The sequence below is a fragment of the Schistocerca americana genome, chromosome 11 (assembly GCF_021461395.2).
Source record: "Schistocerca americana isolate TAMUIC-IGC-003095 chromosome 11, iqSchAmer2.1, whole genome shotgun sequence".
NCBI classification, from domain to species: domain Eukaryota; kingdom Metazoa; phylum Arthropoda; class Insecta; order Orthoptera; family Acrididae; genus Schistocerca; species Schistocerca americana.
Genome location: NC_060129.1, coordinates 72897723 through 72909220, shown reverse-complemented (window position 1 = coordinate 72909220; position 11498 = coordinate 72897723). Strand labels below are relative to the sequence as shown.

The 11498-nt window shown below is 43.5% G+C and overlaps 1 protein-coding gene and 1 long non-coding RNA gene across 2 annotated transcripts; both read right to left on the bottom strand.

Annotated features, from left to right (window-relative positions):
- Nucleotides 1-6699: 6699 nt before the first annotated feature.
- Nucleotides 6700-8136, bottom strand: LOC124553978. The gene is made up of 3 exons (XR_006968189.1): nt 8066-8136; nt 7762-7802; nt 6700-7511 (listed from the first exon to the last, which is right to left on the bottom strand). It is a non-coding gene; the product is annotated as an uncharacterized LOC124553978 (long non-coding RNA).
- A 37-nt stretch (nt 8137-8173) lies between these two features.
- LOC124553247 lies at nt 8174-10699 on the bottom strand. The gene is made up of 3 exons (XM_047127135.1): nt 10571-10699; nt 8243-8581; nt 8174-8190 (listed from the first exon to the last, which is right to left on the bottom strand). The coding sequence occupies exons 1-3, from the start codon at nt 10626-10628 to the stop codon at nt 8174-8176; spliced, it is 414 nt and encodes a 137-aa protein (XP_046983091.1). The 5' UTR covers nt 10629-10699.
- Nucleotides 10700-11498: the final 799 nt, after the last annotated feature.

The window sequence follows — 11498 nt, the reverse complement described above, 5'->3', positions numbered from 1 at the left end:
AAACCTCCCATATCCTCATGTTCCTTAAACCTGGCAAACCGCAGTCCGCCATCTCCTCCTACCATCCCATCAGCCTTACCTCGGTCTTCAGCAAGGTCCTGGAATCTATCCTCACCCGCCGCATCCACCAGCATCTCCGCCAGCACCGCCTCCTTCCCGTCACCCAGTGTGGCTTTCGGCCATCCTTCTCTTCCGACGATCTTCTCCTTCACCTCACTCATCTCCTTTCCGAACACCTTAATTCCCGTCGCTCCGCAATCTTCCTCTCCCTTGACCTCGAACGCGCTTATGACCGCGTCTGGCCTTCCGGTCTCCTCTTCAAGCTCCAAACCTTTGCCCTTCCCATTAACTACGTCCGTCTGATCGGTTCCTTTCTCTCCCGCCGTCCTTCCTATGTCACCATCCATAACACCGATTCCTACACCTTTTTCCCCTCCGCCGGTGTGCCCCAAGGCTCCGTCCTCTCCCCCCTTCTGTACCTTTTGTACACGACGGACATGCCGCCGCCGTCGCCCCCCGTCCACCTCCTCCAGTTTGCCGATGACACCGCCTTCCTCGCCCTTGCCCCCACCCTGCAACGCTCCCAACGCCTTCTCCAATCCCATCTTGACCGATTCACCGCTTGGTGTAACCAGTGGTTGCTCAAGGTCAATCCTTCCAAAACCCAGCCGATCATTGTAGGCAAAACCACCCCTTCATTCCGCCTCCTTGATTTCTATCTCACCGTCTATGGCCGTCCCATCGACCTCACTCCCACCCTTAAGTACCTTGGCGTCACCCTCGACCGTCGCCTCTCCTGGACTCCCCATATCCATACAATCCAAGCCAAGGCACGTTCCCAACTCTGTCTCCTCAAGCTCCTTTCCGGCCGTATGTGGGGTCTGGATCCTTACACAATCCTCCACACCTATAAATCCCTCATCCGCCCTATCCTTTGTTATGCCCATCCAGCCTAGATCTCCGCCCCCCCTACCTTTTATAAATCCGTCCAAATCCTTGAACGCCATGCTCTCCGCCTCGCCTATCGCATCCGCCTCCCCTCCCCCACGCGGATCCTGTATGATCTCATCCCCTTCCCCCACCTCCTCCTTTTCCTTGAAAGGATACAGATCCTGTACACCTCCCGTAAACTCGATCCTCCTCACCCGCTCGTCTCCCCAATCCTCTCCCATCCCCGCCCACTGCCGCGCCTGTATTCCCACGTCCCGCCCGGTCTCCATTTCTCCACCCTCCTTACTCTCTCCCAAGGTGGCTTCCGCCAGCTCCCCCTCCCTGATGATGTCCTCGTCCCCTCCATCTACCCCTCTTATCAACTTTGACCCTGCCCCCCATTTCCGGTGTCCTTTCCCTTAGGCACCCTCCCTCCCTTCTCTTCCCATCCCTTCTCTCTCCTTTCCCCCATCCCCTCCCTCCACCCCTCTTCCTCCGGGCTTCTTCTCCCCCTTCCTCTCTCCTCCCTCTCTCCCCTGCCCGTGGCGTCTCTGCTCTCCCCTCTCGCTCTCCGACTCCCCCTCCTCCTCCTCCTCCTCCTCCTCCTCCTCCCTTGGCAGGTCCCCGGACTCGCACACGGAAAGTGAACATTCGCTCGCCGGAGATCACCGCCCTCAGTTTAGTGTCTGTGCCGTTGTGTTTGTGCATTTGTGTTTTACGCCGCCCACGCTCCTTCGTTCACATGTGTTGTCTAACTCGTCAGTGTTTGTGCACAGTGCCGACAGTTTTCTTGTTTGTTTCGTCGAGTGTGAACGGCTTCATGTTTTTTACTTATTGTATCTACTGTGTTTTTAACCGCCACTCTGTTCCTTATATGTCTCTCATTCTTTTTATTGTCATGCTTACGGCTGAAGAGCGGACTCAACTTTTCCGCTGCCAGCCGACCTTGTATGGGGTGTTCAAATAACAATAAAGAAGAAAAAAAAAAACTGTAACATGCGCCCTTGCCCCCACCCTGCAACGCTCCCAACGCCTTCTCCAATCCCATCTTGACCGATTCACTGCTTGGTGTAACCAGTGGTTGCTCAAGGTCAATCCTTCCAAAACCCAGCCGATCATTGTAGGCAAAACCACCCCTTCCTTCCGCCTCCTTGATTTCTATCTCACCGTCTATGGCCGTCCCATCGCCCTCACTCCCATCCTTAAGTACCTTGGCGTCACCCTCGACCATCGCCTCTCCTGGACTCCCCATCTCCAGACAATCCAAGCCAAGGCACGTTCCCGACTCAGTCTCCTCAAGCTCCTTTCCGGCCGAACGTGGGGTCTGGACCCCTCCACCATCCTCCACACCTATAAGTCCCTCATCCGCCCTAGCCTCTGTTACGCCCATCCAGCCTGGATCTCCGCCCCCCCTTCCTTTTATAAATCCCTCCAAATCCTTGAACGCCATGCTCTCCACCTCGCCTATCGCATCCGTCTCCCCTCCCCCACGCGGATCCTGTATGATCTCATCCCCTTCCCCCACCTCCTCTTTTTCCTTGAAAGGATACGGATCCTGTACACCTCCCGTCAACTCGATCCTCGTCACCCGCTCGTCTCCCCAATCCTCTCCCATCCCCGCCCGCTGCCGCGCCTGTATTCCCACGTCCCGCCCGGTCTCCATCTCTCCACCCTCCTTACTCTCTCCCAAGGTGGCTTCCGCCAGCTCCCCCTCCCTGATGATGTCCTTGTCCCCTCCATCTACCCCTCTTATCAACTTTGACCCTGCCCCCCCATTTCCGGTGTCCTTTCCCTTAGTCACCCTCCCTCCCTTCTCTTCCCTTCCCTTCTCACTTCTTTCCCCCGTCCCCTCCCTCCACCCCTCTTCCCCCGGGCTTCCTTTCCCCCTTCCTCCCTCCCCCCTTTCTCCCCTGCCCGTGGCATCTCTGCTATCCCATCTCGCTCTCCCACTCCCCTTCCTCCTCCTCCTCCTCTCTTGGCAGGTCCCCGGACTCGCACACGCTCAGTGGACATTCGCGCGCCGGAGATCGCCGCCGTCAGTGTATCGTGTGTGCCGTCATGTTTAGTGTTCAGTGTTTCACTATCACACTCCATCGTTCACCAGTGCCATCGTCTTCTTCAGTGTTTGTGCATCGTGTCAACAGTTCGTCGTGTGGATTGTCATCGAGTGTGAACGGCTTCTTGTGTTTTTATGTTCATGTGTCTACTGTTTTTTTCCCATCGTCTTCTATGTGTTGTCTCTTCTCTGTTTATCTCATTGTGGTCTCCTCGGCTGAAGAGCGGCGTATTGTGCTGCTGCCAGCCTACCTGATTGTTCAGGTGTTAAAATAACAATAAAGTAAAAAAAAAATACTGTAACATGTCCCCCCACGCTCTGATTTCCTCCTTTCTCTGCACCCCCCGCCCGTTGCCGCGCATCTATCGCTGTATCCCTCCCTCCACCCGCACCTCCACCCACACCCCCACCCCCACCCCCACACACTCCATCACCTTCATCAGGGCAATTTCCAACACCTCCCCCTCCCGGATGACGAACTTCGCCGTGACATATACCCTTCCTTCCAACTATAACCCGGCGACCCGTGGAAAACCTCCCGCGCGCATCAATCGCTGTATCCCTCCCTCCCTCCACCCCCACCCCCCACCCCCACACCCTCCATCTCCTTCATCAGGGCAATTTCCAACGCCTCCCCCTCCCGGATGACGAACTTCGCAGTGACATATACCCTTCCTTCCAACTATAGCCCGGCGACCCGTGGAAAACCTCCCGTATCCTCATGTTCCTTAAACCTGGCAAACCGCCGTCCGCCGTCTCCTCCTACCGTCCCATCAGCCTTTCCTCTAGCGATGGGCTAAACTGCGATTTTCCGATATCAGTGATTTCTGTGACTGCTACTTTTCAGTATCTGTTATTCTTAACTGTGATTTGTCGCAGTTAAGGAATCCAGCTCTTGTATCCCTCCGCACTCTACCACTGCGATTTCTGCTCCTTCTGCGATTTCTGCGACTTCTGCGATTTCTGCGACTTCTGCTACTTCTGCGATTTCTGCTACTTCTGCGATTTCTGCGACTTCTGCGATTTCTGCTACTTCTGCGACTTATCTCCGAATGAAAAAGTTACATGTGTTCACACAGAGAATTGCATCTCAAGAAAACTGACATTAGTAAGTGTGTTTTACAATTGTTCTTCCGTTGGCTTTACTTTTGTATTAAAGAAACAATTGTGAAAATATTAATATGTTAGTAGCCAAACAGTACCGTAATAGTTCGTGTTTAGAAAAAGAACTCTAACGTATTGTTATGTTCACAGTTACCCGAAGTACATTTCAGTCACTCAGTAAAGCGATAATTCGAAATATTATCGGCAATAGCCACTGCGTTTTTAGACTGTCTTCGTCAGACGAGAGGTTAGTTTCTAAGATTTCGATGAACTTAATTACTTAAATGAGATCGTTCTTGCAAATGTGAAACGTCCCCCATTGAATGGCTTTCATGGCAGCAAATATTAGTAATACTACTTTGTCAATTACATTGCTTGTAATTAGTGACAGCAAAAATGTTTATCCTTTTAATTTTGCAGACGCAGTTCCAACCCCGATTACTGGTTTCTGTACGTATCTATCCACTTCGAGGCTCTTGGGAGAGAATCGTGAATATTCAAGACAGCTCTTAGAGGATTTGCAGTTTAAAAGTGCCATAATTATGAAATAAGTGTGCATAATGAGTGATTGAACTGTGTTTAATTTGAAGTTCTTATGCGATTTTAAAGGAATGATAAATGTTAAATACAGTGAGTGAATAAATAAAATATTTTCCACGTGTTAAGCAGTCCTATACCCAAAAATTTTCCACCATTTAATTACTGGTAAAGACTTGTAGGAGAGTGTGACATGCCGCCGTCTCCCATCCCCCTTTCCACAGAAGCTTGGTGTGACACTGACCTGGAATATAGCCCAAGGTCTAGAGTATGCATTTTGAGCCCATTATGAAAGTGGGAAGTACAGATCTTAAATCAGGAATCATTTAAGTGCAGTACTTGAAGGTAAACCAGGAAAAGTTTACTTATGAAGGTGCTTGTAGTGTCAGCAAAAAGTTCTTGTGTGCAGTTGCTATGTAGAACGCCAGGTGTAAAATTTTCCTCCGTAGTTTTGAACACTGTCGGAACAAAAGCGAGGCACTCATATGATTCAATACTATTGTCTTTGTTTCATTACACTTATACAGATGTCAGAGTTCTGCTGTGTTAACATTGCAAATTCCTGTAGGCAGGTGGAGTATTTACGATAATTGTCATATTGGAAGCAGAATCAAACACATTTTTTAGGTTACTTGTCTCTAAATGATATTTTCAGAAGAAATGGGCAATGCTGCTTCTTATTGATAAAATACATTCAGTTACAGCTGTTTGGCCAACCATTACTGGTGCTGAAAGTGCGTGTCGTCATACAGTATGCACACACAGTCCCAAGCTGAGGCATATTACCAGCGTTAAAACCACTGAGGCAGATTTTTTTTAATATGTAAAGTAAGTTGCCAATAGCTTTGAGTATGAGGTTATTGGACTTGTTTTTAAAAGTAGTGTAGTTAACATAAAGACCAAGTAATACTTCAGTAATCCTGCCGAGATAAATTTTAAGGGCGAACACCTAGATTGTGATGCCAGTATGAAGTCGCAGTTGCAATTCCTTTTCCAGTGCCCAAGTTTAAAATGTATAGGCCCTATGTAATAAGTGGCTGGATTGGAGCAAGCAAGTTGAACAATTCACAGCAGTTTGGTTTTCAGAAGATGGTGACACTACAGCTACATTTAGGGAATAACATATGCATAAAACAGATATTCAGATTTTTCACATTGAAATGGGACTGTTTACCTATGTCTATTAGAAAGATGAAATGTTACACTTGCTCTCCAAATTTTAAACTTGTCTGCAGCCCTTTGCTCTTAATTTGGTTCAAAGAAAGACACTTGGTGCTGGAAAGGTACATTCTCACCTGGTGAACTTACCTGCAACTGCAGGAACAAACTCCATTAAATTCTGTATATTTTTAGCTTTGTAAGAGACTTAACAATGCATTAGCAAGTGGTCTCGGGAAATGCTAGTGAGTACAGTGAGCAGTAACCTTGTGACCTTGAGCACATATCTAATGCCATCTGACTGGCTATTGCAAGGGATAAGAGCTAGTTCCTACCAGGTAAAATGCACACATATAATTTACTGAACAGGTTCAGGAAATGTCAAATATGTGATGGCAGCTACTGTATTTCTGTTCAAATTCAAATAGATTTTATTTATCTATGGTTTTACATATGGCATTGTCAGTAAATATTAAATTATATGATGTTGGTGTAAATACAGTTACATTGTTATGTAGACAAGCTGTTTCTTCTACATAATTCAGTTTTTCAAGTTACACAGACTGCAAATATTTAAAAAAGTTACAACTTGTCTTATTAGGACACATTTTTTACTAAAAGATCTGTGTTACAGGAAGCATTTTTCTGTTGGTATTTATTTACAGCAATTTACTGACAAATTCATGAAAATGAGCATTTCCTGAGCTGGAAACTTGTACGTCCTGGCATTTGCCCACGGTCTGAAGGAAAACCATCTCCTCAAAACCCCAGAAGGACGTTATCAACTGTGTACAGTTGTTGTGCTACATATTAAATATTTTATGTTGCAGTCTTGAAGGATCCTCTTTTTCTTCCTCCTCCTCCTCTTCTTCCTCCTCCTCCTCCTCTTCCTCCTCCTCCTCCTCCTCCTCTTCTTCTTCTTGAATCTTGGGTTCGCCTCGTCAGGTTACATGAAACATTTGTACAAGTATGAGCAAAACAAACATGTACACACATTTTACATACCCCACATATTAATCTTGTTATTGAATGAATAATAAAATCTCAACAGTTTTAGTCCTCTCAAAGTGCAGGTGGCTCTTAATTAATGCAATTAAAAAAGTTCTAAATAACAAAGTAAAATTTGCTAGTTGGGATGGTTCATTTTTAGCAGGAGACAGGAACATATATGTACATCTACAATCAACAACAACAAAAAGAAAAAAAATCACTATTAGTGTGCATTTGGAACAAATTTTTCAAACTTGCGTGTGTTCCACCGCTGGTCGTGGCTCTTTCTGGTTTTTGGGTCTTAAATTTGGTTGGTATTCTTTGCTCATTCCAGTTTTGACCCACATGTTGTCACCAAATTCATTATGGAAAAGATAGCACAAAACAGATTATTGTATGTCTACAACATCACACATTACAATCAACTTTTATTACATATATAGAATTTTTTTCCTTGAGCCTAAGCTCATGGATTATCATTGACTGACTGTCCTCACTTGTAATATTCTAAATGGTATTCCTGTTATTTTTCAAGTCGAGATGCTCAAGAAATTTCTGAAACATAACTTAAAGTAGCAGGTTTTAGTATAAAGAAATAACACTTCCAGGATTTACATTCACTCACCATTTTAATCATTACAAAGCTTTGTGCCTTAATGGCATCAAATCAGTAACTGTGCTGCATCCAAGTCACAGACCTACTGCTCCCAGTATGACCTGTTCCTCTGTCACCTTTCTGTGGATAAACGAATGAACAAATAGTTGACGATCTATAAGATTTAAATGTAGTAGTGGATGATGATGAAATTCTGGTTAAAAATATGTGGTCTCTGCCTCATTAAATTGTTCATTACCGTGCATATATCAACAAAACTAAATCTGTGTTTTTCAACAAACAGAAACTAATATGACAAAGAAAACACAGTCTTGGAAGTGATATCAGTGGTCTGTGTTACCAATCTTTTGATGCTAGAGATGTAACTCACATTTATGCCAAAGTGAAATACTTGCAGTAAGTGAAAGGTGTCTGCAACAAAAGGAAAAAAAAATAAATTTTAGTAAGCCCACAGTGTATGACGAATGACTTGTTTGTGATCCTTTATAGCTTAAGGATTATGCTATTATCTTAGTGCGATACATTATAACACTCAACTTTGCACAGTTACAAAGTGAATCAGAGCCCAAACATTTCATTTCATTCGTGTTCCTCGTTATATCCCATACATCCTAAATAACTTATTCCGGCAAAATTATTCTTAGCATGGAATTATGAAACACCAAAATACTCACATATTTTACATTTTGCTAATCATCATACAGTTGTGTGGTCTTGTTTGCTTGTGTTGAAAGTGCCCAGTTACCTGCATATAATAATAATACAAATGAGTTCACAATTTTCTACAGGACAACATGTGCTCGAGAAGAGTAAAAGGTTTCCTACACATATTGGACAGATTGTCTTTATGCCTTGCAGCTTTTGTTGTACTTTCTCATTTGCTTCTGCATATGCTGCTGGCAACATTACATTTGTTACAGTCCTTCTACTCGGTATTTCATAAGTAGGATTCAGTGCATGTACAAAACTACGAAATCCTGAGTCATTTACAATAGAGAAAGGTTGATAGTCTTTTGTGAACAGACCCATTAATTTGCTATCCACCTTCTTCTTTTGAATCAGTCCCATCTTTTTGGGAACGTATTCTGTGATGGCTGTCTGATGCTGTGATGTGGAGGGAACTGCTTCCCCCTGTGTGCTGCTGGCTGTGGTGCCTTCTTCTGGCAACTCCACTGCAAGAGAGGCTTCACCTATAAAACAATAAGCTGAACATCAGCATACAGATTGTGTCAGCAACAGAGGCAGGATATACATTTAGAGTACAATTTACTTTCCAAGTACTGTATGCTGATGACATGACACTCTTCACTGATGGAGAAAATCAGAAATATATTTTAGAATACTACAAAGTTGTAAGTGAAATGAGCAGTGACTGGTGCAGGGCCAATCAATTAACAATACATAAAATAAAAATGGAGGTAGTTTACTTCACCCTAAAGACATTTAAACAAGACACAAAATGTGTTAAATTACTGGAATTGCATTTACATCAAAAACTCGCATGAGATAAGCATATAAATCATCTGTGTGGCAAACTTGCTAGTACTCTCTTCCTACTACACAACATGAGATGCATTATTAGTAAACATTTATTAATTTCTGCATATTTTTCTTTCTTCCATTCACGATTGCAGTATGGAATACTGTTTTGGGGTAAGTCAGTGAATTCAAGTATCATCTTGAAGTGGTAGAAGAGAGCAGATGTATATTGCATCCACCACCAAGACAAAGCTGCAAAAAAACGCTTTAAAGAATTCAAGATAATGACTCTGCCCCGTATGTGTACTTACAATAAGAATTTTAATTTAAGATCACAACTCCATGCTCATAACATCCAAAATAACAGTAATCTAGATCTTCATACTCAAGACTGACATTAAATCATAAGAACAGAAAGCAATCTATTAATGAATAGTTTGAAGCATCCCATAGAATTGTGGTTCGAATGTATGCTATACTTCTCAACTGATGAGTTTCTAAACAGTGATAGACAGGAAATATGCACTAGCAGTAACCAGGTGGTAACTACATAATGAAGTATGACTATAGGTGTGCGACAGTAATGTATAAGCATTCACACTTTTTTTCTACAGGGTAAATAAGATAACACATAATTATGTAGATACTTTTGTATATTATGTGATAAATGTAATTAACTATTACTACTGCTGTTATGTTAACACTGTGCAGTACCACTGTAATTATGATTATTTTATTATTACCATTATTTTAGCATATGTATATTTGTCCTGCACATAAATACTTGCATAATTATATTTTGCTTTTATGTATTCAATTATTGACGACGCCAATTGTATGGATAACATACTGATAGGCAAATAAAGATTCTGTTCTGTTCTATTAATTATACGTGCAATGTAAACCTTTCCTCGCGCCACTTCAAGTTTGAAATCTTATACAACATTAATTAAGAGCCACGTAAATACAATACACCATTCAGATTTTAAATTACATCGCACTTCACTCGATGTTAATTTGATACAATCAAAATCAAATCGCAGCCTTGAGTTACACTATACAGCAACAAAAAAAGTGGAAACTTATTTCTAATTAATGTCTGAAGTAGAACATAAATTTCAGGGAAGTGAACCTCCACGTTCTAGTTTAAATAGAGCGGGCTCGCGGGTTGCTTTGCAGCCTGTTACACTACGCTATATATTTTCAACACGAATTTTATACTTAAAGAAGCTGAAATCTTCACTATAATTCGGACAGTTAATGTCATTTAACTATTCTAGGAGCAACTGCGCAATTTCCACAGGAAATGGTCGTGTTGGATGAAATTATAAGTGTTTCCCTGTGTAAATGTTGTGCGCGCATGTTGGTAACGGCTGCGTCGGGCTTTTATGTCGAATTCTTTTTGGCATTGCCAACAGCACAACACAATGGCGCACATTTCAAGTGCCACGGTCGGCGAGAATATCTCGTTCAAATTTCAGTTAAGCTCGATGGGGATTATTACATTTACAAACGCATATACCATAGGTAGAAAATTGAAAGTACAATCCTAGCCCCAAGAGTAAATTTTCTAAATGATCTACTTAAAATATCACACAGCCTAGCATGTTGTTTTCTTGGTATTAACAGCGCTGTTTTAAAAAGAGTGCAGACAAAAAACAATTAATCATCCCATAAATCAATCAGTTGTTGCAACGTACCTGGCTCTGGCAACACAGGGTCGACGGATCTTGAAGAATTTGTCGCAAAGTTCACCATTACATGCGACCTTTCGATATGTTTCTTCAAGTTCGTCGTGCTGGTTTTGTACGACAACTTTTTGCCGCATAAACCACATTTCGCAAACTCTTCATCCAGAACAGTGAAATGATTCCACAATTCGCTCCTCTGTGATCGCTTCATCTTGGCAGAAACAAGAAGTAAACCAGAGACGAAATGGAAGAAAATCAGGAAATACTGTCCCCACTCTGGGGATTTTCAACTAGTTGGGAAAATCCCAGTAACGTAGACGTAACTAATGGGATCGAATCAGCCGCCTATAACATAGGCCGTGGTTCAATTCTTCGACCATACATCGATCTCATCTCATGTCCTTATAACGAAGTACGAAAGTCGATCAACAGATGGCACTCGACAAAGAATGTTAACTGCGCTTTTTAGTTGCTACTTGCGACTCTAAGTTGCGACTTGTCACGGAACTCGCAGCTACACTCGATACCGTATCGCAGAGATGGACGTAGTACGAACTTTGGCCCATAGATGGCACTGTGAACCGCGCTTTTTAGTTGCTACTTGCGACTCTTAGTTGCGACTTGTCACGGAAATCGCAGTTAGACTCCATAGCGTACCGCAGAGATGGACGTAGTACGAACTTTGACCCACAGATGGCACTGTTAACCGCGCTTTTTAGTTGCTACTTGCGACTCTTAGTTGCGACTTGTCACGGAAATCGCAGTTAGACTCCATAGCGTACCGCAGAGATGGACGTAGTACGAACTTCGGCCAACAGATGCCACTGTTAACCGCGCTTTTTAGTTGCTACTTGCGACTCTTAGTTGCGACTTGTCACGGAAATCGCAGTTAGACTCCATAGCGTACCACAGAGATGGACGTAGTACGAACTTCAGC

Excerpts from the sequence above, each read along its gene's own strand:
- LOC124553247 (XM_047127135.1), bottom strand. The coding sequence starts at position 10,628 with ATGGTGAACTTTGCGACAAATTCTTCAAGATCCGTCGACCCTGTGTTG. Across the intron at positions 8,582-10,570 it reads CCCTGTGTTGCCAGAGCCAG|GTGAAGCCTCTCTTGCAGTG; the intron begins GTACGTTGCAAC and ends ATTGTTTTATAG.